Source organism: Bos javanicus, chromosome 10 (genome assembly GCF_032452875.1).
Source record: "Bos javanicus breed banteng chromosome 10, ARS-OSU_banteng_1.0, whole genome shotgun sequence".
Lineage (NCBI taxonomy): Eukaryota > Metazoa > Chordata > Mammalia > Artiodactyla > Bovidae > Bos > Bos javanicus.
In genome coordinates, this window is record NC_083877.1 from 44,808,458 (window position 1) to 44,833,437 (window position 24,980).

General features: G+C 52.1%; 1 protein-coding gene and 1 long non-coding RNA gene across 3 annotated transcripts; one reads left to right on the forward strand and one right to left on the reverse strand.

Moving 5' to 3' along the window:
• Positions 1–4,008: 4,008 nt before the first annotated feature.
• LOC133256164 (uncharacterized) lies at positions 4,009–6,008 on the reverse strand. Its single transcript, XR_009739114.1, has 2 exons — positions 5,617–6,008; positions 4,009–5,319 (listed from the first exon to the last, which is right to left on the reverse strand). It is a non-coding gene; the product is annotated as an uncharacterized LOC133256164 (long non-coding RNA).
• On the forward strand, positions 4,294–13,103 carry PIF1 (PIF1 5'-to-3' DNA helicase). 2 transcript variants are annotated; one of them, XM_061430989.1, is made up of 13 exons: positions 4,294–5,262; positions 5,997–6,573; positions 7,436–7,568; positions 7,654–7,779; positions 7,898–8,051; positions 8,143–8,257; positions 8,334–8,440; positions 9,556–9,695; positions 10,068–10,174; positions 11,083–11,170; positions 11,327–11,472; positions 12,081–12,272; positions 12,483–13,103. In XM_061430989.1, exons 1-13 carry the CDS (start codon positions 5,168–5,170, stop codon positions 12,540–12,542), a joined length of 2,040 nt encoding a protein of 679 aa, XP_061286973.1. In that variant the 5' UTR covers positions 4,294–5,167; the 3' UTR covers positions 12,543–13,103. The 2 variants fall into 2 exon arrangements, with proteins under 2 accessions (XP_061286973.1, XP_061286972.1); XM_061430988.1 differs by having other exon boundaries at positions 12,081–13,103.
• Positions 13,104–24,980: the final 11,877 nt, after the last annotated feature.

A 24,980-nucleotide genomic window follows, 5' to 3' on the forward strand; every position in this document is an offset into this window, starting at 1 on the left:
ATATACCAAAAGAGAAAACGCCTAACAGTGCAATTAGTAAACCACCCCGTTCTGTGTTGATGTCATTATTTGTGAGTCGGAGACTGGACTGAGACCGCCAAGTGGGAGAAAGCAGATAAGATGAACAGAGAGAGTGCTGGAGAAGGAAATGTCATAATGAAGAAAATCCATTCCTCCAGACAGCTTGCGTTAAAACCAGGCTTTGGGTTAGGCGAGGAGACCAGGGAGCAATGTTGCGCTTCACTTGGAACTGACCCCGCGGCGGCAGCAGTGAGCAGAAGACCTGCGGATGCAAAAGCTGCACAAAGCCGATAGGGAGGAAGTCGGGTCACAGATGTGAGCAATTCCTCTGCCTCCGCCCTCCTTCATCAGCCAATCAAGATCCAGCTGAAGACCCGTAGCGCTGGGGCGGGGAGGAGGGCGGAGCCTGAGGACCGTTAATCCGTCGCCAAGCGGTGTCCAGCTTTCCTCTGTCCAAGGACTCACTGTTAACCTGGTGGGCAGACAACCACTTTGGGAAAAGCTCTTGCAGTTTCATATAAAACTAAATATAAACTCCAAGACTCAGCAATTTTTCACCTAGGTATTTTTCCAACAGAAAATAAAGCATAAATACCACAAAATCCAGATATCCATCAACAGAAAAATGGATAAACTGTAGTATATCCATAAAATGCAACACAACTCAGCACTAAAAAGGATCAAACTACTGATACAGTCAGCAACATGGATGAATCTCAAAATCATGATGAGTGAAAGACGCCAATACACACAAGAATACATATTGTATAATCTGTGCATTTCACTATATGTAAAGTTTGCATTAAAAAGTTAAGCATAAACTCTAGCTAATTCTATGCATGTTGAAGTGTTTAGATGTGAAATATACTGTTGTCTGCAACTTTGAACTGCATCACAAAAGATGGATTGATGAATGTGGGGATGGATAGATGTGTTAAATACTTCCCTGATGGCTCAGCCAGTAAGGAATCTGCCTGCAATGCGAGAGACCTTGGTTCTATCCCTGGGTTGCAAAGATCCCCTGGAAAAGGGAATGGCAACCCACTCCAGTATTCTTACCTGGAGAATTCCATGGACAGAGGAGCCTGGCAACCTATAGTCCATGGGGTCGCAAAGAGTCAGGCACGACGGAGCGACTAACACACAAAACAAATACAGCAAAATATTAATTGTAGAATCTTGATGGTAAGTATATGGTGTTCACTGGAAAAGGCTTTCAATCTTTCTGTACATGTTGGAATATATTTTCAGAATAAAATATTTGGGGTGTCAGGGGCTGAGGACAGAGGAATGGGAGTTATTGTCTCAGTTCAGTTCAGTTGCTCAGTCCTGTCCAACTCTTGGCGACCCCAAGAACTGCAGCATGCCAGGCCTCCCTGTCCATCACCAACTCCCGGAGTCCACCCAAACCCATGTCCATTGAGTCGGTGATGCCATCCAACCATCTTATCTTCTGTCATCCCCTTCTCCTCTTGCCCTCAATCTTTTCCAGCATTGGGGTCTTTTCAAATGAGTCAGTTGTTTGCATCAGGTGGCCAAAGTACTGGAGTTTCAGCTTCAACATCAGTCCTTCCATGAACACCCAGGACTGATCTCCTTTAGGATGGACTGGTTGGATCTTCTTGCAGTCCAAGGGACTCTCAAGAGTCTTCTCCAACACCACAGTTCAAAACCATCAATTCTTTGGCGCTCAGCTTTCTTTATAGTCCAGCTCTCACATCCATACATGACTACTGGGAAAACCATAGCCTTGACTAGACAGACCTTTGTTGACAAAGTAATGTCTCTGCTTTTGAGTATGCTTAGATGGACCTTTATTTACAAAGTAATGTCTCTGCTTTTGAATATGCTTAGACGGACCTTTGTTTACAAAGTAATGTCTCTGCTTTTGAATATGCTATCTAGGTTGGTCATAACTTTCCTTCCAAGGAGTAAGTGTCTTTTAATTTCATGGCTGCAGTCACCATCTGCAGTGATTTTGGAGCCCCCCAAAATAAAGTCTGACACTGTTTCCACTGTTTCCCCATCTATTTGCCATGAAGTGATGGGACCAGATGCCATGATCTTAGTTTTCTGAATGTTGAGCTTTAAGCCAACTTTTTCACTCTCCTCTTTCACTTTCATCAAGAGGCTGTTTAGTTCTTCTTCACTTTCTGCCATAAGGGTGGTGTCATCTGCATATCTGAGGTTATTGATATTTCTCCTGGAAATCTTGATTCTGGCTTGTGCTTCATCCAGCCCAGCATTTCTCATGATGTACTCTGCATATAAGTTAAATAAGCAGGGTGACAATATACAGCCTTGACGTACTTCTTTTCCTATTTGGAACCAGTCTGTTGTTCCATGTCCAGTTCTAACTGTTGCTTCCTGACCTGCATACAGATTTCTCAAGAGGCAGATCAGGTGGTCTGGTATTCCCATCTCTTTCAGAATTTTCCGCAATTTATTGTGATCCACACAGTCAAAGGCTTTGGCATAGTCAATAAAGCAGAAATAGATGTTTTTCTGGAACTCTCTTGCTTTTTCCATGATCCAGCGGATGTTGGCAATTTGATCTCTGGTTCCTCTGCCTTTTCTAAATCCAGCTTGAACATCTGGAAGTTCACAGTTCACGTATTGCTGAAGCCTGACTTGGAGAATTTTAAGCATCACTTTACTAGCGTGTGAGATGAGTGCAATTGTGCGGTAGTTTGAGCATTCTTTGGCATTGCCTTTCTTTGGGATTGGAATGAAAACGGACCTTTTCCAGTCCTGTGGCCACTGCTGAGTTTTCCAAATTTGCTGGCATATTGAGTGCAGCGCTTTCACAGCATCATCTTTCAGGATTTGAAATAGCTCAACTGGAATTCCATCACCTCCACTAGCTTTGTTCGTAGTGATGCTTCCTAAGGTCCACTTGACTTCACATTCCAGGATATCTGGTCTAATGGGTACAAAGTTTCTGTTTCAGAATAATGAAACTTTTCTGGAAATAGTGGTGATGGTTATACAATATCTGAATGCAGTCAATGGTAATGAATTGTATACTGAAAAATAGTATGGTGAGTTTTATATTACGTATATTTTACAATTAAAAAAAAAATTTTGAGGGAATTCCCTTGCAGTCCAGTGGTTATGACTCGGGGCTTTCACTGCAAGAGGCTGGTTTAGATCCCTGGTTGGTGAACTAAAATCCCGCAAGCTGCATGGTGAGTCCAGAAGAAAAAAATACTGGGGGAAAATACGTATGGAAGTCTCCATGCTTTCTCTAGAACCAGTCTGGGATACTACACAGAGAGAAGGGAGAAGGGAGCAGGCTGTGTGAGTGTGCTGGGCCTACTTTGAGCACAGGGTAGTGGGCAGAGAGAACATAGGCTTTGGAAATAGACACAGACTTACATTCATAATCCCAGCTTTCATTTTCTAGCTCGTGATGGTATTTGTTTCTTATTGTTATAGCTACTGTAACAAATTACCACAAATTTGGTGGCTTAAAACAAGACAAACTTATTATCTTGCAGTTCTGGAGGCCTAAAATGTGTCTCATTGGACTAAAATCAAGAGCTGTGTTCCTTCTGGTGAATCTAGAGGGGAACCCACTTCCTCTAGCCTTTTCTAGCTTCAAGAAACCTGTATCCCATATGGCTTGGTTCATGGCCCTTTCTTCCATTTTCTAGGCTAGCAGTAACATCTTCAAATCAGCCTTTCTCTCTTTTTCTTTCACACACACACACAGACACACATGTCCACTTATTCATCACATCTCCTCTCTCTAGCCTCCCTTATAAGAATCCTAACTGAGCCCACCCAGACAACCCAGGGTAGTCTCCCTATGTCAAGATCCTTAATTTATCACATCTGCAAAGTCCCTTTTGCTATGTAAAGTAACATACAAAAGGAATCTGGGGATTAGGATGTAGACATATTTGAGGGGGTATCATTATTCTGCTTACAACAGTGATACTAATTTTTTTTCTGTGCCACTAGTAGTCATGTGTCAAAACAACATTTAAGAGGAAAAATACTTTTCATTTTTATTTTTTCCTAACAGTTTTATTGAGATACAATTCACATACCATACAATTTAAAGCAAATAATTTTATGGTTTTTAGTATAGTCATAGTTATGCAATCATCACATTTTCATCTTTCTCCATTTTTAAATATAAGGAAACAAAGGCTTGAGACATTAAGGAAACTTGCTTAGAGACATTAAGGAAACATCAAACCTGCAGGTCTGGCATAACAAATTGCCTTTCAGGAGCTGAGATTCCAGTTCAGGCCTGGGCTCCCTTCACCAGGTTAGACCAGCCTCTGTCTCTCTTTCTCTCTCTCTCTGGGAGCAGAGTAGTGTAGTAGTTAAACTAACAGGCTTAGACTTGGCTTCCAGGGTTTGTTTTGCTATCTATAAGCTATGTGACACCTGGAGCCTTGGTTTCCTTATTTGAAAAATGTGGGCAATTGAATAAATGAGCGAGCTGACTCACCTGTAAGATGCCTTCTAGCTAGTCATTCCAAGATTTAATGAGGGGAAAGAAAATTAAAAACAAATTCCCTATGCATTCAGTGCAATGAGAGGGATACGCATTCCTAAAGACAGAGGCTCGCTCACTTCCCTTGTACTCTCTGAGCACTTGGTCACAGGTCTCAGTTCTTCACTGATGTGTCTCAGACGGATGGGACAGACAAATGAGTAAAATGACACAAAGACCGATAAGCGTGGAAGGAACTGGGGGTGGGGGCAGCGGGAGCAGCAGGTCTCGGTCAGGGGGCAAGGGCTGGGGGGCGGTCTGCCCAGAAATGGACAAAGGTCCCGTGAGTGTAAACAGAGATGGGAGGCAGCTCTTACCCAAGGCCAAGTTCAGCGCTGTGTGAGGGCTAGAGGGGAGGAAGTCTGTGTTGGAGGCAAGGTCTTGAAAATAAATCTTCAGAGACGCGATTGGTGACACTAATCCACGCGCGGCCCAGCTGCAGTCTCCGTCCCCTCCCACTACATCCACTCGTCCGCGCGACTTGGTATGCTCCGCCACCACAATAAGCCTCCTTCCTCTGGCGTGCTATTGGTACAGCCCAAGCTCTGAGGGTAGAAAGGCACAGAAAGACACGCCCCTTGTCACGTCCGCTTTCTCTGATTGGCTAGAAAATTTAAAGCTCCTGCAGGTGATAGGATGATTCTCTACTCCCAGAATTTGAAAGTTTCCAGGGTGCTACTACTGCCTGCAGGCCGACTTTTCTCAACTGGTTCGTCCGAGTGCTGGCACAAGTGAGTGTCCACCTGATCCCAGACGTGGGAGGCAGAATGTTCTTCTTCAAGGGGTCCCTGCCAGGAGGGTGCATACGAATGAATCAGACGGCACGTGGACTGGTTCCCGGAAGCCAGGGTCCCTCCGCTATTTCCGTAGCCAAATAATTTCACTTCCACCCCACCTTAGAGATGGGAAGCACCAGAGCTTCCGAATCCCACGATCCCTGACTCCTACCAGCCGTTGTGGTCTCTTTCAGCCTGTTTTCCACTTCTGTACATGGGAAATAGTGACACTAGCTTGGCTGCATACAAACCAGTGAACGTAGCTGGGAGAGGGAAAGCGCTGATAACATACATCTCAGTCCTGCTTACCTCCACAAGTGAGTCTCCTCCTTCCTTGCAGAGAGGACTCAAGATTCCCGTGCCCGCCCTGGGTCTCTTAGAAGCAAGCTTCTTTTCTGTTCAGGGGCTCCCTTCTTCTGTGGCTCTTGTCGGACAGCAGAGGTTCCCAATCCTTGGTGCGCTTGACGTTGCCCATCCGCAGCTCTGGAAATTATTGTGTGGGAGAGAAATGTCTAGGAGAATTTCCTGTTTGCCCCCAGGGTGCTTTTACAGTCTCCGTGACCTCTTTGTGTTACCAGTGACAGCCCTGGGACCCTTTGTGGCTTTGACTGGGCTCCCTGTCCAGACTTCTGTACCACCTATGATGTCCCCTGAGTCCCTGTGACGCCTGTGCTCCGGTCTTTTTGCAGACCTGCAGAGGCGGCGGCGATGCTTTCGGGCACCCAGGCAGCGGCCGCAGAATGCGAGGACGGAGAACTGCGGTGCCGTGTGGCCGTGGAGGAGCTGAGCCCCGGTGGGCAGCCGCGAAGGCGCCAGTCCCTACGCACCGCGGAGCTGAGCCTGGGTCGTAACGAGCGCCGCGAGTTGATGCTGAGGCTGCAGGCGCCCGGGCCCGCTGGGCGGCCGCGCTGCTTCCCCGTGCGCGCCGCGCGCCTCTTCACCCGCTTCGCTGCAGCCGGGCGCAGCACTCTGCGGTTCCCCGCCGACAGCACTCCCCGAGCCAGCGCCGTCCAGCTGCTGCTCTCCGATTGCCCCCCGGACCGCCTGCGCCGCTTCCTGCACACGCTGCGCCTCAAGCTGGCGGCGGCCCCGGGTCCCGGGCCGGCCTCCGCCCGCACGCAGCTGCTTGGCCCGCGGCCCCGCGACTTCATCAGCATCAGCCCCGTGCAGCCCGAGGAGTTGCGGCGTGCGGCGGCCACCCGGGTCACGGATACCACGCCGGTGAAGCGGCCCACGGAACCTCGGGCGGGAGCCAAGCCCCGCACCGTGAGGACAGGAGAATGGGGGTCGCCTTGGGGAGTGGGAGATGGAAGAGACTGAGGAAGCCCAAATTTAGGGGGAAGATGGTGGTGGTATTTGAGATGGCTGCTGATTACTTCAGAGGAGATATTCATCAGGCTTCTGAGACTAACGGAAATAAGGGAATTGTGCTTGTGTTTCTCATAGTGCAATCCTTGAGATTGAGAATAGGAAAAATGCGTTTAGGTCACGTTAAAAGAGAAAGCAGAGAAGGTGCTTCAGAAATGTAGGAATGAGGTCCTCCTTGAGGAGGAGAGGAGGTTTTGGAGAGAATAAAGTGATCAGCTGTGTTAGGGGCAGCCCACAGGTCCAATCAGATGCGGGGAAGGTGTTGGGGGACAAAGTCTGGTGGATGTGACAGTGTTCACAAACTGGAAAAGATGGATCACAAACCACAGGGGTTTGAGACTAAGCTGGAGAGAAGATGGAGATGGGGCAAAAAGGGGCCCTGGCTAAGCAGGGTTTGGCTTAGGAGATTTTAGGTCAAAGAGACAGATTGTGACAGGAAAAGTTGCGAGAACAATGGATGGGTTGGAGGACCAGGAGAGTTAGGGAACCCAGGAGAGGATGCTGAGGAGAATCTAGACCTGCAGACAGGGGACTTTAGGGGTGATACCCAGAGTCAGTGGAGATCCAGCTTTGATCCCTTCCTCAGGGAGAAACCTGGACCCCTGTGGTTACTGTCAAGATCTCCAGTTGAGCCAAGGCTGCCCAAGGGCTCCAAGGAGAGAAGCCAGCAGAGACACAAAGGGCTACCTACCAGACCAAGAAGGGAGGGGGTGATGCCGAGGAGATGTGGGGAGGTCCTGAGACAGCCCTCTCCCCCCAGGAAGTCACAAGGTGGCCCCTGCCTGTGAAGAGGCTGAGATTGCCCCCCACCAAACCAGAGCTTTCCAAGGAACAGGCTGCTGTCCTGAGGGCTGTCCTGAAAGGCCAGAGCATTTTCTTCACTGGAAGTGCAGGTAGTGGTGGGGCAGAGTGGGTGTGGGGAGAACAGGGGTGTGCTGGGATGCAGGAGAAGTGGTGCTGACTTTGCCCTCTGCCCAGGGACGGGGAAGTCTTACCTGCTGAAGCGTATCCTGGGCTCACTGCCTCCCACGGGCACTGTGGCCACTGCCAGCACTGGGGTGGCAGCCTGCCACATCGGGGGTACTACCCTCCATGCCTTTGCAGGTAAGTGAGAGCTCCTGGGGTTTAAACTGGGAGCAAGCCAGGCTGGTGGGAAGGGAGGGGAGGTCAGGGTTGAGACAGTGCTGGGATCTCAGCCCAGGCTGAATAGTGTCCCTCACAGGTATTGGCTCAGGCCAAGCTCCCCTGGCCCAGTGTGTGGCCCTGGCCCAGCGGCCCGGTGTGCGGCAGGGTTGGCTGAACTGCCAGCGGCTAGTCATTGATGAGATCTCCATGGTGGAAGCGGACCTGTTTGACAAGCTGGAGGCCGTGGCCAGGTCAGTATGTGCAGTGAGGACTGGATTCTGGTGGTCTTCTGGGTGGAACCCAACCACCCCAGCCCCTAGAGCACCCTGTGCTCCTCTCCAGAGCTGTCCGGCAGCAGAATAAGCCATTCGGAGGGATCCAGCTCATCATCTGTGGGGACTTCCTGCAGCTGCCACCTGTAACCAAGGGATCCCAGCTCCCGCAGTTCTGCTTCCAGGTACCACTTGCCCTCTGGCCCTAACCCCCATGGGGGTCTGCTCTGCTCCCTGACCCCCCCACCTTGCTCCCACCAGGCCAAGAGCTGGAGGAGGTGTGTCCCAGTGACCCTGGAACTGACTGAGGTGTGGAGGCAAACAGACAAGACCTTCATCTCTCTGCTGCAAGCTGTGCGGCTGGGCAGGTGGGGCCTGGTGAAGAGAGAAGGGGCCACTGGATGAGGATCCAAGCATGGATCAGAGAGGAGCACAGGGACCCAGAGAAGGGGGAGAAGTGCTTCATGACCCCATACGAGACGGTCACTCTGTGAGCATCAGCCAGCACGGGGCCTGGCACAGAGTACATTTCAGGCAGATAGAGACTCTCCCATTTTATAGATGCAGAAACTAGGGTTCAAAAGAGATGAAGTGACTTGCCCAGAGTCATGGCTAATAAGTGGCCGAGCTGGAATTGCACTCGGGTCTGATGCTGAAACCCAAGTTCCTTCTACTCTTAGAGTCCATGGGGTCAACTGGTGTGGGAGGAGAGGTTGCAGATGTGATCCTACCCTAGCAAGGACATAAGGTTGAGATGCTACAACTGCTCTAACACGGGAGTGGAAAGGAGGCCAAGGGGGCAGAAGAAATGAGCCAGAGCTGGGCCTTGAGACCCAAGTCAAACTGGGGATGGGTGGTGGTGAGGGGCTTTCCAGGAGGCAGGTAGGAAAGTGCGTGGCACACATCAGCAGTGCAGGGGACAAGAGGAAGGCTGAGTGGCAGAGCAGTCAGAGATGGTCCCAACTTCTGCCCCCTCCTCCCACTTGAGTTGCTGCAGCACCCAGTCTTCCCCAGGAGGAAGGCTTGAAATGGGGAAAATAGAAACATAGGCTAGATTTTTTTTTCCTGTAAGGCAGCAGGCAAGGGACTAGAAAATTGTAGCCTGGAGGGTGATCTGATGATAGGGTGCCAGTATTACAGGGCATCAGCCTCAACCTCAGAGCCTCGTCTGCATCTCTAACTCTCTGGCCCGTGCTCACTCATCAGATCCAACTTCCTCAGGAGGGCAGCTAGTTCCAATCAGTGGACAGACATAGGGAAGGGTGCCTGCCCCTGATCACAGTCATGCACCGTTGCTCCATGTCTGGGGTCCAAGTGAGGAAGAAACAAGTTGGCCAGCCTGGGAACCAGCAAATCTTGCCCTGGTGCCCCGTCCAATCCCCAGGCCTGGTCCATGGCCTGACACGTGGGCTACATGTGGGCCACGTGCTCCACTTACCCTGGTGTTCAGCTCGGCTCTGCCCTGATAACCTGGCCTCCACAGGTGCTCAGATGAAGTCACCCGCCAGCTCCGGGCCACAGCTGCCCACAAGGTGGGGCGAGATGGGATTGTGGCCACAAGGCTCTGCACCCACCAGGATGACGTGGCCCTTACCAATGAGAGGCAGCTGCAGGAACTACCAGGTAAGCTGAGAGCTGGAGCTAGGCCAGACCAGCTAGAAAAGGCCATCAGGCAGACATCTCCCCCCTCTCCGCCCCCACTCCAGGCAGCCTGGACCCTTGGTGTCATTTGAATATCTTGGTCCCTAGCCTTTACGGCCAAAAAGTCCCCTACATCTGCGGATGTAATTGTGACTTTGAGAGGTGTGACCTTTTCTGGGTCAAAGTGACTCAGCCAGTAAACACTGAGACTTGAACAGGCCTCTGACTTCAGAGCCCCAGCTAGGCCTGAGGTGTCCTCACTGCCTCCCCCAGGCCCTGGGCTAATGTGCGGTTTTTTGGAAATTGAGTCACAAGTCAGTGACTTGTGGTCTGTCTGCCCGACTCTTTCCCCAGGCGAAGTACACAGCTTTGAGGCCATGGACAGTGACCCTGAGCAAGCCCGGACCCTGGATGCCCAGTGTCCTGTTAGCCAGCTCCTTCAGCTAAAGCTGGGGGCCCAGGTGAGTGGGAAGTGGGTCCTCCCAGACCCCTGCCCTTCTGTACAGGCTGCTCCATGGCCAGAAGACCCACCTGTGGCCACAATAAACTCTTTTCCTCCTGTTCCCGCCCACCTTCCTGTCTTCTATTTTCCACTGCTGCCCTCTTCTCCCACTTGGCGCTCCAAGCAGTGTTGCTTTAGACAGATCACTCTCCTTTGCTGGAGCTGGGTTTCCTCATCTCTAAATTCAGAGAAGGGGACTTCCTTGGTGGTCCAATAGTTAAGAATTTGCCTTTCAATGCAGGGGATGAGGGTTCCATCTCTGGTCGGGATACTAAGATTGCACACGCAACGGGGCAACTAAGCCTGAGCGCGGCGACTAGAGAGCACCAGTCACAGCTGCTGAGCCCACCTGCTCTAGAGCTCATGCTCCACACCATGCACTGCAACAAAGACCCAGCTCAGCCAAAAATATCAATAAATAAATGCAGAGTAAAATACCTATTGCACACAATTGTCTTCTGTAGTGCACCCTATATTGAGTCTCTCCTTCCTTCCATGAGAGTGAGGGTAGCCAAATGGGGGCCTTTCCTTAGGTTTCAAAGGACCCCAGGGGAAATTTCAGGCACAGTGGTTGGAAGAAGGCTATCGCTCAAGACTGAGGTTCATAAACAACCTGTAATAGACATGGTCATTGTCAAAGCCCTGTCACCTTATTATTCTTTATCCTCTCCTTCTAAGGCAAACTGAGCAAATGCCATTCTCCTTTGACACAAGGGGGAAACCTAGGGAAATAAAGCAGCTTGCTCCAGGGATCCGTGGACTCAGTGCCTCTCCATGACAACCCCCAGCCTCACAGCAATGCCTGGAGCTGAGACCAGGCGTAGGGATGCCCGGCTCTCTATGCTTCCCGTTTCCCTTCCCTCGCAGGTGATGCTGGTGAAGAACTTGGCAGTGTCTCGGGGCTTGGTGAATGGTGCCCGAGGGGTGGTAGTCGGGTTCGAGGCCGAGGGGAGAGGTAAGTGGTGGGGAAGCAGTCCCACTGCTCGGGTTCGCAGCAGGGCCCCAGGGTTAGCGTATGGAGGAAAAGGCTACTGTGGAAAGGTGAGGACAGGTCTCACCTTGGAGTCCTGACGTGGGAATGAAAGGTGAGACTTCTCCGCACCTCCCTCAGGGCTGCCCCAGGTACGGTTCCTGTGTGGAGTCACCGAGGTCATCCGTGCTGACCGCTGGACGGTGCAGACCACTGGAGGCCAGCTCCTCAGCCGGCAGCAGCTGCCCTTGCAGCTGGCCTGGGCAATTTCCATTCACAAGAGCCAGGTGAGTGCAGGGGGTGGCAGCAGGGCAGGGTGGAGGGGGCAGGACACGCCTGGGCACGTTGAAGGGTGGGGGTCTTAAAGGCCTTGGGAGTGATGGAAGGTTCCAGACCAGCTGTAGAATAAACCTTTCTTTAGTACATTTCCCATCCTGCCTCTTTCCTGGACACATATATTTCCCTTCTTTCCTCTCCTGCCATTTTCTGAGCCACTATTGGATATGTTAATTTTAATATGTTATGACCACTCTGTGAGGTATAGTTGTAAGAATCACTTCTGTTTTACAGAAGAGGAAACCAAAGTCAGAGAGGTTAAGTGACTCGTCCAGGGTCATACATGTAGTGCCAGGCAGAGCAAGACTCGTTTCCATGCCTGTCTGACCCAGACCTGAGCTCTTTCCTTTCACCCTTATCCCTCTGCTCTTATCTTGGATCCGTATTTCCTGGACACCCCCTTACTCAGACACCAGTCATCCTGTCTCTCTGGCTCAGACGCTATGAATGGGGTGAGGAGATCAGGGGCCATAGCTGGGCTGGTGGTGGTGGGGTCAGCTTCTTGGGCACAAGTGAATACAGGCTGAGGTGGCTCCAGCCCTGTCTCTCCCTGCCCCAGGGCATGTCCCTGGATTGTGTGGAGATGTCTCTGGGCCGTGTGTTTGCCAGCGGCCAGGCCTACGTGGCCCTTTCCCGGGCCCGCAGCCTGCAGGGCCTCCGTGTGTTGGACTTTGACCCCATGGTGGTTCGCTGTGACCCCCGCGTGCTGAGCTTCTATGCTACCCTGTGGCGGGACAGGGCCCTCAGCCTGGTAAGAGGGAGTCACCCAATGGTGGGCAGAATGTGGCCGTGGGTAGCCTGGGAGCTAAGAGGAAGGGAAGGCCAAAAACACTAGGGTGGGGGTGGCATAGCCTCCTCTGGCTCCACTGGAGGCAAGGGCAGGACGGAGATGCTGGCTCCCCAGCTGTGACTCTAGGGGATGGTACAAGCCCATGAGTGGGTTTCTCTGGCTCTGATATAGGAGTCCCCAGATGATGAGGAAGGAACCTCAGACCAGGAGAACGTGGACCCGAACCTTTGATCTGCGAAGAGAAGACAAAGGGTGGTCTCGTCCCTCCTCTTGCTCCCTAGGGAACCAGGCCCTGGGGGATCCCAGGGGGAGGATGGTCAGTGTCCCTTTCCTCCTTTGTCGGGGGCTCTCAGCCTCCAGCCGGCTTTCCATCCATTTGCCCTGTGCCTCAGTTTCTCCCCTTGTCCTGGGCGAGCTGCCTCCAGGGTCAGGAGTTGGCATGGGGCCTGTGGTGGTATCTGGTGATATAGGACAGAGCTCTCTGTGAGCGGCCAGCCACAGGGCCACACAGAGAGGAGAGGCAGCAGGTGCTCCAAGAGGAGGAACAGGCTGTAGGGGTCCTAGCAGGGGACTCAGCTCTGAAGCAGAGAAGGGAACCTGGGGGGAGTCTTCATAGCCAGATCCAGTCCTGCACAAGTCAGGACAAACACCTTCCTGAGCCTAACTTGAGAACACGCGCTGCAAAAATGTGCATCTATATCTTAAGCTGCTCTTTTGGGAAGGGCATTGTTTGTGGAAGTATGGATATTCTCAGACTGTATTTATTTAGGACAAATAAACTGGTAAACTGTGTGAAGATTTTGTTGAGTCTTCTGTTCCCTTTGAAAACCCCTAGTGAATTCCCTGGTGGTCTAGTGTTAAGACTGTGCTTCCACCACGGGGGCGTAGATTCGATTCCTGATCGGGAAACTAGGATCCTGCATGCTGACTGGCATAGCCAAAAAATAAATACATAAAGAACCCCTGCCTGGGACGCTGGCTAACCCTTTCCAGGGAGGCTACCCCTGCCCTGCCTGTTTACACAGAGGTGTCTATTATGTCCTGATAGCTGAGCTCACAGCACCCTTATGCGAGGTTTTCTTAGTATCACTGGTTACTTCGCAAAACTGAGGTAGATGAGTTGTTGACTCACAGTGAAATGACAAGGTGAATCACCATTACACAACAGGTGGGCATGTTGCTGGTTGAGCTTGGTCTCCCGTGCAGGGCCTACAGCCATTGGCAAGAAGCTGAATATGCCCTCAAGGTGCAAGAAGGACCAGGGCTTCTGCCCAGAGATGAATTTCCCATCATCCTCCAGAGTCAGGCTATTGAAGATGTCTTAGAGATACAGTTATTTCTTTTGTACCCTCTCCTGGGACTCTCCTCTCTGACCCCACCCTCAACTCACACTGCTCAGGCACCCACCACCACCCCCAACCCCTTTCCCTTCACCAGGGACTGATTTCAGCTTTCCCTAGTCTCCAATGAACTCAGCCTGCTTAAAGATGTCTTCCTCACAAGACCACCTGGACACCAGAAAGTCCTGTCCTTAGCAATCCTCTTTCATGGTAAAGATGCTTTCCAGGAGACCCCTGGAAACTGGTTCTCTAGAAGGGGGATCTCTAGACATCCCTGTCCCTCAGGCCAGATCATGAGAGTAGACTGCCTCATGAGGGAGGTATGCAAGGAACCTCCCAGTTCTTTATTTTCTTGGCATCTCATTTAATCTAACTTTTAAAAAAAATTTTATTTATTTATTTGGCTATGCAGGGTCTTAGTTGTGGGAACTCTTAGTTGCAGCATATGGGATCTAGTTCCCTGACCAGGGATTGAACCCAGGCCCCCTACATGGAGAGTGCAGAGTCTTAGCCACTGGGCCACCAGGGAAGTCCCCTCATTTAATCTAACTTCAAACCTGTATCCCTGAGAGTGTATGGAAACCCTAGCTCAGTCAGGATTGGGGGCTCCCCACCCTGAAGGTCGTACAGGCAAGGAGTGGGCCTTCTAGGAGCAGGCCTGTCACCTCCAGGATGTTATGGTAACTGCTGACACCCGCAGTCACCAGCATCCACAGTTCATAACCCTGCCCAGGCCCAGGGGCAGTGGGGAGGAAGGCTTTCCCAGAGTCATAACCTCTCTGGGGGCCTCACACCATGCCCTCTGGAACCCTGCAGCTCCCTGTGGTGCTCCCAGGGGACACTGATCACCCGCCCCTCTCCAGTCTTGGAGACCTTCTTCTCTGACTCCTTGTGGAAAAAAAAAAAAGTAAAAGTGTTGGTTGCTCAGTCATGTCCAGCTCTTTGCAACACCATGGACTATAGCCTGCCAGGCTCCTCTGTCCATGGAATTCTCCAGGCAAGAATACTGGAGTGGGTTGCCATTCCCTTCTCCATGGTATCTTCCCAACCCAAAGATCAAACCTAGTTCTTCTGCATTGCACGTGGTTTCTTTACTGAGATACCAGGGAAGCCCTCTGATGCTCCTTCAGTTTGATTCAGTTCAGTCGTTTAGTCGTGCTCTACTCTTTGTGACCCCATGAATTGAAGCACGCCAGGCCTCCCTGTCCATCACCAACTCCCAGAGTCCACCCAAACCCATGTCCATCAAGTCGATGATGCCATCCAACCATCTCATCCTCTGTCGTCCCCTTCTCCTCCTGCCCTCAATCTTTCCCAGGATCAGGGTCTTTTCCAATGAGTCAGCTCTTTGCATCAGGTGGCCAGAGTATTGGAGTTTCAGCTTCAACATCAGTCTTTCCTTGAACACCCAGGACTGATCTCCTTTAGGATGGACTAGTTGGATCTCCTTGCAGTCCAAGGGACTCTCAAGAGTCTTCTCCAACACCACACTTCAAAAGCATCAATTCTTTGGCGCTCAGCTTTCTTTATAGTCCAACTCTCACATCCAGACATGACCAGTGGAAAAACCATAGCCTTGATTAGACGGACCCTTGTTGGCAAAGTAATGTCTCTGCTTTTTAATATGCTGTCTAGACTTAGCAGCAGCAGGTTGGTCATAACTTTCCTTCCAAGGAGTAAGCGTCTTTTAATTTCATGGCTGCAATCACCATCTGCAGTGATTTTGGAGCCCAGAAAAATAAAGTCAGCCACTGTTTCCCTATCTATTTGCCATGAAGTGATGGGACCAGATGCCATGATCTTCGTTTTCTGAATATTGAGCTTTAAGCCAACTTTTTCACTCTCCTCTTTCACTTCTGCTCCTTACCCCTAACATAATCCCCTCAAAGAATTGGACCCAGGATGCAAAAGCCAAGAAATGGTGTGCCCTCAAATAGCTTCCAGATTGGAGACAGAGAAGTCTGGTGACCCCACTCAGAATCTGGGGCAGGGGTGGAGGGATAAAGACAAACAGTAGGAAGAAAATCCTGGTAATATCCCATCACACTGCGATAAAGGAGACTTCCCACCAATCTTGTGTGTTCGTTTATTCATTCATTCATTTCACAAATATTTATTCAGGTGCTGGCTGGACACTGGAGACCCCACAGTACACCAGAGTGAAATGGCCCTGCCTTGGGATGCATACAGTTACAGGCGGGAGACTGATTACAAACAAGCAGGCAAATAACCTCACACTGCGAGAAGTGGCAAATAGTCAAATGATAGAACCTTCCAGTTGGGGAGCGCTCACTTTTAGGATGGTCAAAGAAAGGGCCTCTGGGGTAGATGCCTTCACACCTCACACCTCCCTGACTTGACTACATGTTTCTAGAAAATCTGAAATACCCAGATTAACCTTTCCTGACTTGCCTCAGACTTCACCCCTCTGTTTCCCAGGATATAGCCCTGCCCTTTCCTAGGCAGAATGGTCTTTCGGGTCTCTGAGCATATGCATCGTGCATCGTGCTGTTCTTTGCTGTGGGTCTGTCTCCTGCACCATAAAGTTCCTCAGAACATGATTGAATCTCCTGACTCTTGTAGCCCCAGGGCCCAGCCCCTGGAATGGAGCAGGCAGAATGAGTCAATATGGGACTGAAAGGATTCAGAAAGCCTGCAGTTAGGGGACCAGAAAGGCCTGCCACCCACCTGAGCCAGCTGCTCTGATAATGAGTGTCTGTGTCACTGCTTGTTGGGGGAGCGGGGGGCAGTGGGAAGACACCAAAAACGGCACCTTGACCTCCATGGCCTCCCTGCTTGCCTGGTCATGGGTATTTCCCACTCCCCCCTCCATCCCAGAAGGAAGGCTGGAGAGGAGTTGTCAGGTGGACAAGTTGGAGAAAGGCATTTCGGAAAGGAGAACTGTGTAGGATCAAAGCACAGAGGTGTGAAACATGGAGCTCAGTGGTCCAGCAAGAGCAGCTGGGAGGGGGAAGCGGGCCTAACCTTGAGGGGGCTCAGCATGGGATAAGAGCCCACCTTGGCGGGGGGTGGTTCCTATGCCTCCCACTTCCTGCCGGCCCCCATGTATCTCCCCTGCCTCAATGCTGCCTCAGTGTCAGTTGAGATCTGCTGCTGCAGCTGATGAGTAATTTAACATGTCGGTCTCCCCTGGGAATAAGGTGGATCTCTTGGTAGCAAGAAACTAGGCTTAGATGTCTTCGTATGCCAAAGCGCTCCACACAATGACTTTGGAAAGGAGACACTTCATAAAATGTTTGATATTTAAAGAAGTCAGGGACAGTGCCATTCCCTGAGAGGTGGGGATTTTCACTCCCATTTTGCAGAGAATGTAGCTGAGGCCCAGGGAGCTAGGCAGCAGCAGAGCTGGAACTGGAATCCTGTGCCCTCCCCTTGGTGTTCATGAGATAGCAGGACTGTCCACCTTCACCCTACCCCCAGTTGGGGGAGACCAAGGGAGGGCTTAGCTAGGAATGAAGTGTTAGTCGCTCATCATGTCCGACTGTTTATGACCCCATGGACTGTAGCCCGCCAGGCTCCTTTGTCCATGGAAATCTCCAGGCAAGAATGGGTAGCCATTCCCTTCTCCAGGGAATCTTCATGACCCAAGAAACCTGTGTCTCTTACACTGCAGGAAGATTCTTTGCAGTCTGAGCCACAAGGGAAGCCCTAGCTTGGCATAACCTCCTCCCTTTTGAGGTCTGGGCAGAGTTTGCCCGCCCCTACAAAGCCAATGGTGGTGCTCAGACCCCTCCATCCCCAAGCAGGCTTCCTGCTCCCCAAGCACCACACACAATGGACCACGAGGTGGCGCCAAGTAGTCATTCAGTGTCTTCCCAGAGCCCCGGCAAGTCCTTTTGTCTTCCAGTCCCTGTGCCTGGATGGGGGTGGGGGGCACCTCAGGAGGTGGGCAGCCAGTAGACATAGGGAAACTTCTTTGTTGAGTTTGTACCAGGTATCTGTTGAGTGCCTCATCGTTTGAGTTCATTAGCCCCTTGTTTTTCACAATAACCCTGAGAGGACAGTGGGACAGCCCCAGCACATGGGGAAAGAAAACTCATCTCTTGTAAGATTAGGTGTCCTGGCCGAGGCCACACAGGGAGCTGGATCTGGAACCCAAACCCCAGGGTCCGGGGGTTTTTGCAAGGTCAGCAAAGGGCTCTGAAGCCAGATACTGGCTCCCACACTTGCTGTGTAACCTTGGATGTGCTGCCTAAACCCGAGCCCAAATTTCATCATTAGCCGTGGAGTTAGGACAGGTAAGGAAAGGAAATGGCAACCCACTCCAGTATCCTTGCCTGGAGAATCCCATGGACAGAGGAGCCTGGTGGGCTACAGTCCACGGGGTTGCAAAGAGTCAGACATGACTGAGCAACTTCACTCACTTAGGACAGGTAAAGAGCTGAGGCATTGACAGGCATGTGGTAAACCCTTCAGGTTAGTTCCCACTGGCCTTTATTACACTTACCTGAAGAGGCCATCCTGCAACCCCCCTCATCTCTCTTCCCCGCCGCCCCCACCCTCTAGAGTGGCCAGGGAATAACAGAGAATTAATTAGCAGAGCCCATTCTTCCCTCCTGGAAGACCCCGGGCTGTGCCTAGCCTCTGGGGAAGGGGAGAATGAGGATGGTCCCCTCTCCTTCCCGCCACAATCCTGAGTCCTAGCCCTGGTGGATGACTCTGTGTCATAGCAGCCCCTCTTCTTGTCTCGGTCCACCTCGACTGAATGTCTCTGACGACTCCAGGAGGGGGATCTTTAGGCCTAGTTTACAGAGGAGGTTCACAGCAGGTGGGCAGCTCAAGGTCACAGGGCTGTGAATGGCAGAGCTGGGATAGCACTGGGTGTCTCACGCCTCACCCAGGAGTTCAGGGCCTTTGCAACAAGGAGGAAGTAGGCGGTGCTTCCTGGCCTCTAGCTTTGTCCTTGAAACCCCACATGCAAGACTCCATTTCTTTCAGATTCCAAGAGCATCACCTGCTGAGATGTAAATGGCTGGGAGGGGCCGAGGTGGAAGAGGACGGGCTTGGAAGGAGACCCTGAATAGGGCAGAGAGCCGGATGCCTGATGAGCCCAGTGGGGAGGAGACCGAGAGTCAGCCCACCTTCCCCTCCATGGCCTCCCACCCCCTCAGCTCCCTCCTCCAGCCAGGCAGCCTCCCGGCAGAGCCCGCCCAAGGTGCCCCCCCACCCTCCCCCAGCTGGTGTTGGGTTCAGTAAGCAGAGCCCAGCTCACCTGGGAAGGTGCCGAGTGAGGAGGGCGTCCAGTTACAGGCTGGGGCTGGGAGGGCAGACCAGGGCAACCTAGGGGCAGGAACTAAAGGCCTGGGCCCTGGTAGGGGGTGGGGGTATGTATGGGGGGAAGCCACAAATCCCACACCCTGCAGGAGTCCCATCCCTGATACAAGAGGCCCCAGCTCCTGGAGGCTGAAGCAGAAAGACCGTGTCATCCTCAGATGCCCCTTGGCAGCTAGCACACCTGTCAGTTCCCTGAGCTGACCTCAGTTTCCCCATCCTCAGAATAGGGGTAGGGTACAATAAACCCTGTGTGAGCAATCACCGCAGCTGGGACTAATCTGGGTAAACTGTGAAGCACTGTGCACATCCTCCGGGAGGCTGTTCTCCTCTCCTTCAGCTCCAGTCCTTTCTCTCCACCACCCAGGATGGCCTCCTCCCGCACCCCCCACCCTGGGCCCTGGCACTGCACTCCATGCCTATTTAAGGCAAATCTCCTGATCTCCTTTTAAGTAACATTTGCTCCTTGTTGTGGAGCAAAGGAGCAGGGCCTGAGCTTACAAAAAGGGGAGTGAGTCGCAAATATCCCATCAGAGAGTGGGGAGAACTGGAGATACAGGGGTGAAGGGGGATGGGAGGGTCCTTGTACTTCCTTCCCCAGCCTCCCATTTGGTCCCCTCACTGCACAGGCCCTGGATTGACTCCAAGCCTTTTAGAGGGGCTAGGGCCCTCCAAGAAGACTTCCTGCAGCCCCAGGGACTGAGGTGGGGCATGGTAGGCTGAGGAATAGCACTCCGTCCAGGACCTGGGGCTGGTGTGCTCGGGTGTAGAGGTGGCATTTGACTGGCAAGGGGAGTGGAAGGGTCTGGGGTAAGACTGACATCTAATCTCAAGCTGCCCAGAAAGGATGAAACAACTGTTACTTGGGTTCTACAATCAGGGGCTCAGAGAGGCCAAGAGACCTGTCCAGGGCCACACAGCTCATGAGTGGGAAGGTCTGAAATCCAGGCCAGGCCGCTCCAAATTTCATGCTTTCTGCCCCTCCATGCCAAGTCTCCTCGGGGCCAGGGCTGTATGTGACACCTGACAGTGACTCATCAGGGACCAGCCATCATTCACAGGCCCCTACACACACCCTTCCTCTGCCTGCATAGCTCCCCTGCAGGGACCCGACTCCCTCCTCTTCTCCCCAGGCCCACCACCCCTCTCTTCCTTCTCTTCCTGGCTTTCTGGCCCAGTCATCCCCCTACTTCTGGCGTGGCCTCCAGAACAGCTCACTTTCACGTGGTTTACACACTAAGAAACTTACAGCCAGAAAGTGGCATGTCCCATCCACCTCCAAAGGAGCGAGTCTCCCCACAATGGCAGGACCCCCGCAGGGCCCTCCCTCCACTCAGTTCTTCCCCCTTTAGGCCGCAGAGGCCCTCCCTCTCTGGCTTCCTCCTCTTCTTCTTTCCCCAGGTACCCTGGCCGCTTCCCCAGCCTCCATCTAGCGTGGCTAATCCCCCGCTGTGGTCCTCACATGACAGAGGCGCCCTCTCCGGGGTTCAAAAGGAGACACTCAGGGATCCTTTACAGATCATGTTGCCTCCTGAGGACCAGCCGCTCACTCCTCAGGCATGCAAGCCCAGTGGGCCAGCCCTGCCTGCGCATGGGTGTCAGGCTGGACTAGGGGATGCAGGACCAGAGGGAGGAAGAAGCCCTGGCCTCCTCTTCCTCTGAGTGCTTAGAGCAGACAGCGCCCAAAGCAGTCAGCTCATCCCGTGGCCTCATTTCACAGATGAGCGACTGCGGCCCAGGAAACAGTAGGGGAGGCCCCTAGGGCCCACAGTGAGACAGAAGCCAACCTTGGTTTTATTGGGGCCCCTGGTAACCTCCGGTGAGGCTTGATCCTAGGGGAAGTAGGGTCTATGATAGGAGGAAACTCTGCTCCTCCCTTGAGCTTTTCCAGGTCTTTTCAGCTTGGCTCTACCACTCACCTCTTGCGCCCTTGGGCAATCCCCTTTCTTCTTTGGGCCTCAGTTTCCTTGTGTAAAACAAATGGGTTGAGTAGATGGTCTTTAAGACCACTTCCTGTTTATTTTTATTATTTATTTTTAATATTTATTTAGCTGTGCCACGTCTTGGTTGCAGCATGCGGGATCCTTTAGTTGTGGCATGTGGGATCTAGTTCCCTAACCAGGGACTGAACCCGGGCCCCCTGCATTGGGAGTGGGGAGTCAGTCACTGGACCACCAGGGAAGTTCCAGATGTCTCCTGGTTGGATCCCCTGCGCCTCCCATCAGCACAGCCCCAACCCCAGGCCTGTTTTCAGCTCTTGACCTGGCCCAGGGCAGGTTCATAGCCCCTCAAGATTGTTCCGACAGGGAATTCCCTGGTGATCCAGTGGGTAAAACTTCGTGCTTCCACTGCAGAGGGCCTGGGTTTGGGCCCTTCTTGGAGAACTAATATCCTGTATGCCACACTGTGTGGCCAAAAAAAAAAAAAAAAGATTGCTCCAACAGCCTCTACACTGCCTCTGGCTCCACCCTCTTCCCTTGCAATAAGTCACCCCAGACATTGTCTAAGTTACCTCCTGATGCTTAGAAACCTCCCACGGCTCCCCCCGCCATGGCCTCCCTCAGGGTAATCCAACTTATCACCTGGCATTCAGCCCATCCCACCCACAGCCTTGGACCCTGAGCTCAGTGTCTTCACCTACCAAGCACTGACAACCCCTCACTCAGGGCCCGTGCTGTGGACACACACACAGTGGGGGCACAGGCGAGGAGCCTGGGAAAGGCTGGACAGTCTGAGTAGCTCTCCAGGTTTCTCTGTGCTAAGAGGATGCCCATCCCACTCCCACTCCTTCATCCACACTGGCTAGGTGCTCCAAGGCTCGCTCAAGCTCCCTTCCTTCCTGGAGTGGCCAGGCCCCCTGGAGGCCCCATCAGAGTAACCTCACCCATGTGGCGCTCCCATGGGGCTGGATGCCCTCGCCTGCCTGCATCTGCAGCTCCTGCCATCCTGCAGGGAACCAGCTGGCAGGATACTTGCTGAGGGAACAGCTGGGTCTGTGGGCTCCGCCCGCCCCCCCACCTCCACTCCGAATCCTTCCCCAGGGTTGTGTTTTTAACGTGGGATTTTCTTTGACCCTCAGTGATGTCCTGACTGCCAACTCCACAAGCTCATAGTTGGGCCTTGGGGCAGAAGCTCAGCTGGAGGTTTTAGACCCTGTCTCGCCCTGATCTGGTGACTGGCCAAAAGGACTCTCAGAAACCTTTCCCCAAGGCCCAGGAAGGAGTAGCTGGCAAGAAATACCAGTTATTAGAAGAGATTGCTAAGAGAAGAGAGGCCAGTACCTAGAAGCTTGGGGACCTCACACCCAGGGGTCTGAACACAGCTTAAGCCACTTACTAGTTGCAAGGGTTTGGGTAGATTACCTAATGTCTTTGAGCTTCAGTTTCCTCATTGGAATAATAACATCTCATCCTCTGATGAAAGAATTAGATGATGCATGCAAAGCGCTGAGCTCATGGCCTGGCACCTCGTAAACGCTCAAAAAATGGTAGCTATCATCTTTATTGAGGACAGATGGATCAAGGCCCCCAGCTGAGGGGTTGCAGGCTGTTGGTTGCTTAGCCAGAGGTAGGCAGCTGGTTAGCATCTAGAATAGAAACACGAAGTCCCCAGCCTTGTGCTAAGCAGTCTCCTTACCTCATCTCATTTAAACCTCAGTCCCTCCCTCTGTCAAAAGTAGGTGTTTGGAACAGAAACCTCGTAAGGTGCTGTGAGTGCTCATAGAAGGTCTGCAGTTTACAAAGTACCATTCACTTTATTGAGCCATCCTCTCCTCCTGTGAAGGTGCTTCCTAGGTGGTGCTAGTGGTCAAGAACACTCCTGCCAATGCAGGAGATATAAGAGACGCGGGTCCCTGGGTCGGGAAGATGCCCTGGAGCAGGAAATGGGTACCCACTCCAGTATTCTTGCCTGGAAAAATCCCATGGACAGAGGAGCCTGGTTGGCTACAGTCCATGGGGTCGCAAAGAGTTGGACATGACTGAAGTGATTTAGCAAGCACACACTCCTCCTGTGAGCACTCTAATAGTTGTCAATGGTCACACAACTAGATCTGGGGCTAGAACCAGAGGGATGGCTCCATCTTTCCCCAGAGGCTGGTGGCAGACTTTCTGAGGGGGTGGATGAGAGACAGGGCCCTGGAAGACAGCAACATCAGGGAAGTTTGGCTCTGGCTCCTGTCCAGCATCTGGTTCTGTGCCTGGTGGAGGCCTGGATCTGCAACTCATCAGCCCCACCTGTCAGCCCTCCTGGCCAGCACGCGGGGCCTCCGGTTATCACTAAGGAGAGCGCAGCTGAGAGTGAGCTGAGGGTGGCCTTGGTCCAGGGGCCTGGGATCCCTTCCCTGTTGGGCATCTTCAGTCATGGAGCTGTGTTCCCGTGAGTCAAGCAGCTCCAGTTGACTGAGCTGTTATGTGGCAGGCACTGTGAAATACACAAAGACTGCACTCATTCAATAAATATTTATCGAACACTGACAGTGTGCCTGGCCCTGAGCTGGCTGTGAGGAATCAGACAAAAATTCCTGCCTATATTATAGTAAGAGAAGCTGTAAAGGAAAGCATATGTGTGATGCAAAAAAAAAGAGAGCAGCTCACTTTACACAGATTAGTCCTAGAAGGCCTCTGAGCTGAGGGAAGAAGTACAGCTAAAAAGAGCCTTCTGGTCAGAGGACAGGGGCCATGCAAAGGCCCCGAGGTAGGAAAATTTGGAGTGTCTGGAGATCAGTAAGACCAGTGGGAGGTGGGCACACATCAGCTTGCCCTCAGTAAATGCCAGCTGAACAAATCAACAAACGACCATAAGGAATTAAAAAAAAATAATTTTCTATGTTTATTTTTGGCTGTGGTGTGTCGTCCTTGCTGTGTGGGCTTTTCTCTAGTTGTAGCAGGCAGGGGCTACTCTTTGTTGTGGTGTGCGGGCTTCTCACTGCGGTGACTTCTCTCCTTGCAGAACACAGGCTCTAGGGCATGTAGGCTGCAGTAGCTTCAGCCCGTTGGCTCAGTAGTTATGGCTCCCAGGGTCAACAGTTGTGGCACATGGGCTTTGTTGCTCCACGACACATGGGATCTTCCCGGACCGGGGATCGAACCCGAGTCTCCTGCATTGGCAGGTGGGTTTTTCAACACTGAGCCACCAGGGAGGCACAAGATTCTATTTATTTATTTCTTGTTGGCTGTGCCGGGTCTCAGCAGTGGAATGAGGGGTTGTTGATCTTCACTACAGGCATGCAGGATCTTTAGTTGCAGCACGTGGGATCTAGTTCCCTAACTAGGGATCAACCTTGGAGTCTTAGCTCCTGGACCATCAGGGAAATCTGATCATAAGGATTTCTGCGTCCAGCTGGGACGGAGTAACAGGGACGGGCTTTACATCCTCACCTAAGACAACTAAAGTGAAAGTGTTACTCGCTCAGTTGTGTCCAGCTCTTTGTGACCGCATGGACTATACAGTCCATGGAATTCTCCAGGCAAGAATACTAGAGTGGGTTGCCATTCCCTTCTCCATAGGACCATCCCAACCCAGGGATCAAACCCAGGTCTCCTGCATTGCAAGCAGATTAGACAACCAAAATACCCCACAGAATATATGAAATGGTGGTTCTCAAGACATTGGAAGCAGAGAGGGAAAAATAGCGACTTCTGGAAGTAAATAAATGAGGTGAGCCCTCTAAGTTCCTCCTCACTGCCTGAAGAAAGTTTCCAGGCTAGAGCACAACGAGAGGAAGACAGGTGAATTCTGACAGCCTCCCCGCACTGGCACTGAGAAGCCTGAAAAGCTGGGAGGACAGAACCCACAGCAGAGAACTGAAAAGGCAAGAGCTGCACACAGAGAACTCTAAGCTCTATAACGGTGCTCCAGCAGTAGTTCTGCTCAGGGCCTGCAGGTGAGGAAACCAGCAGGAAGCACAGGAAGCACCACTCAGGAGGATGAGAGCTCACACCTTGGAGGAGCATCCTTGGAGCTGCAAGCAGTGCTGCTTCCCACAAACCAGACACTGCACAACTAATGGGCCGTTGGGGAGGGTGGGCCAGCGCCA

Coding starts and splice junctions, on each gene's coding strand:
- PIF1 (XM_061430988.1), top strand. CDS start 5,168: ATGATTCTCTACTCCCAGAATTTGAAAGTTTCCAGGGTGCTACTACTG. Junction 8,052..8,142: donor AAGCTGGAGGCCGTGGCCAG/GTCAGTATGTGC, acceptor GCTCCTCTCCAG/AGCTGTCCGGCAGCAGAATA. Junction 8,441..9,555: donor CAAGCTGTGCGGCTGGGCAG/GTGGGGCCTGGT, acceptor TGGCCTCCACAG/GTGCTCAGATGAAGTCACCC.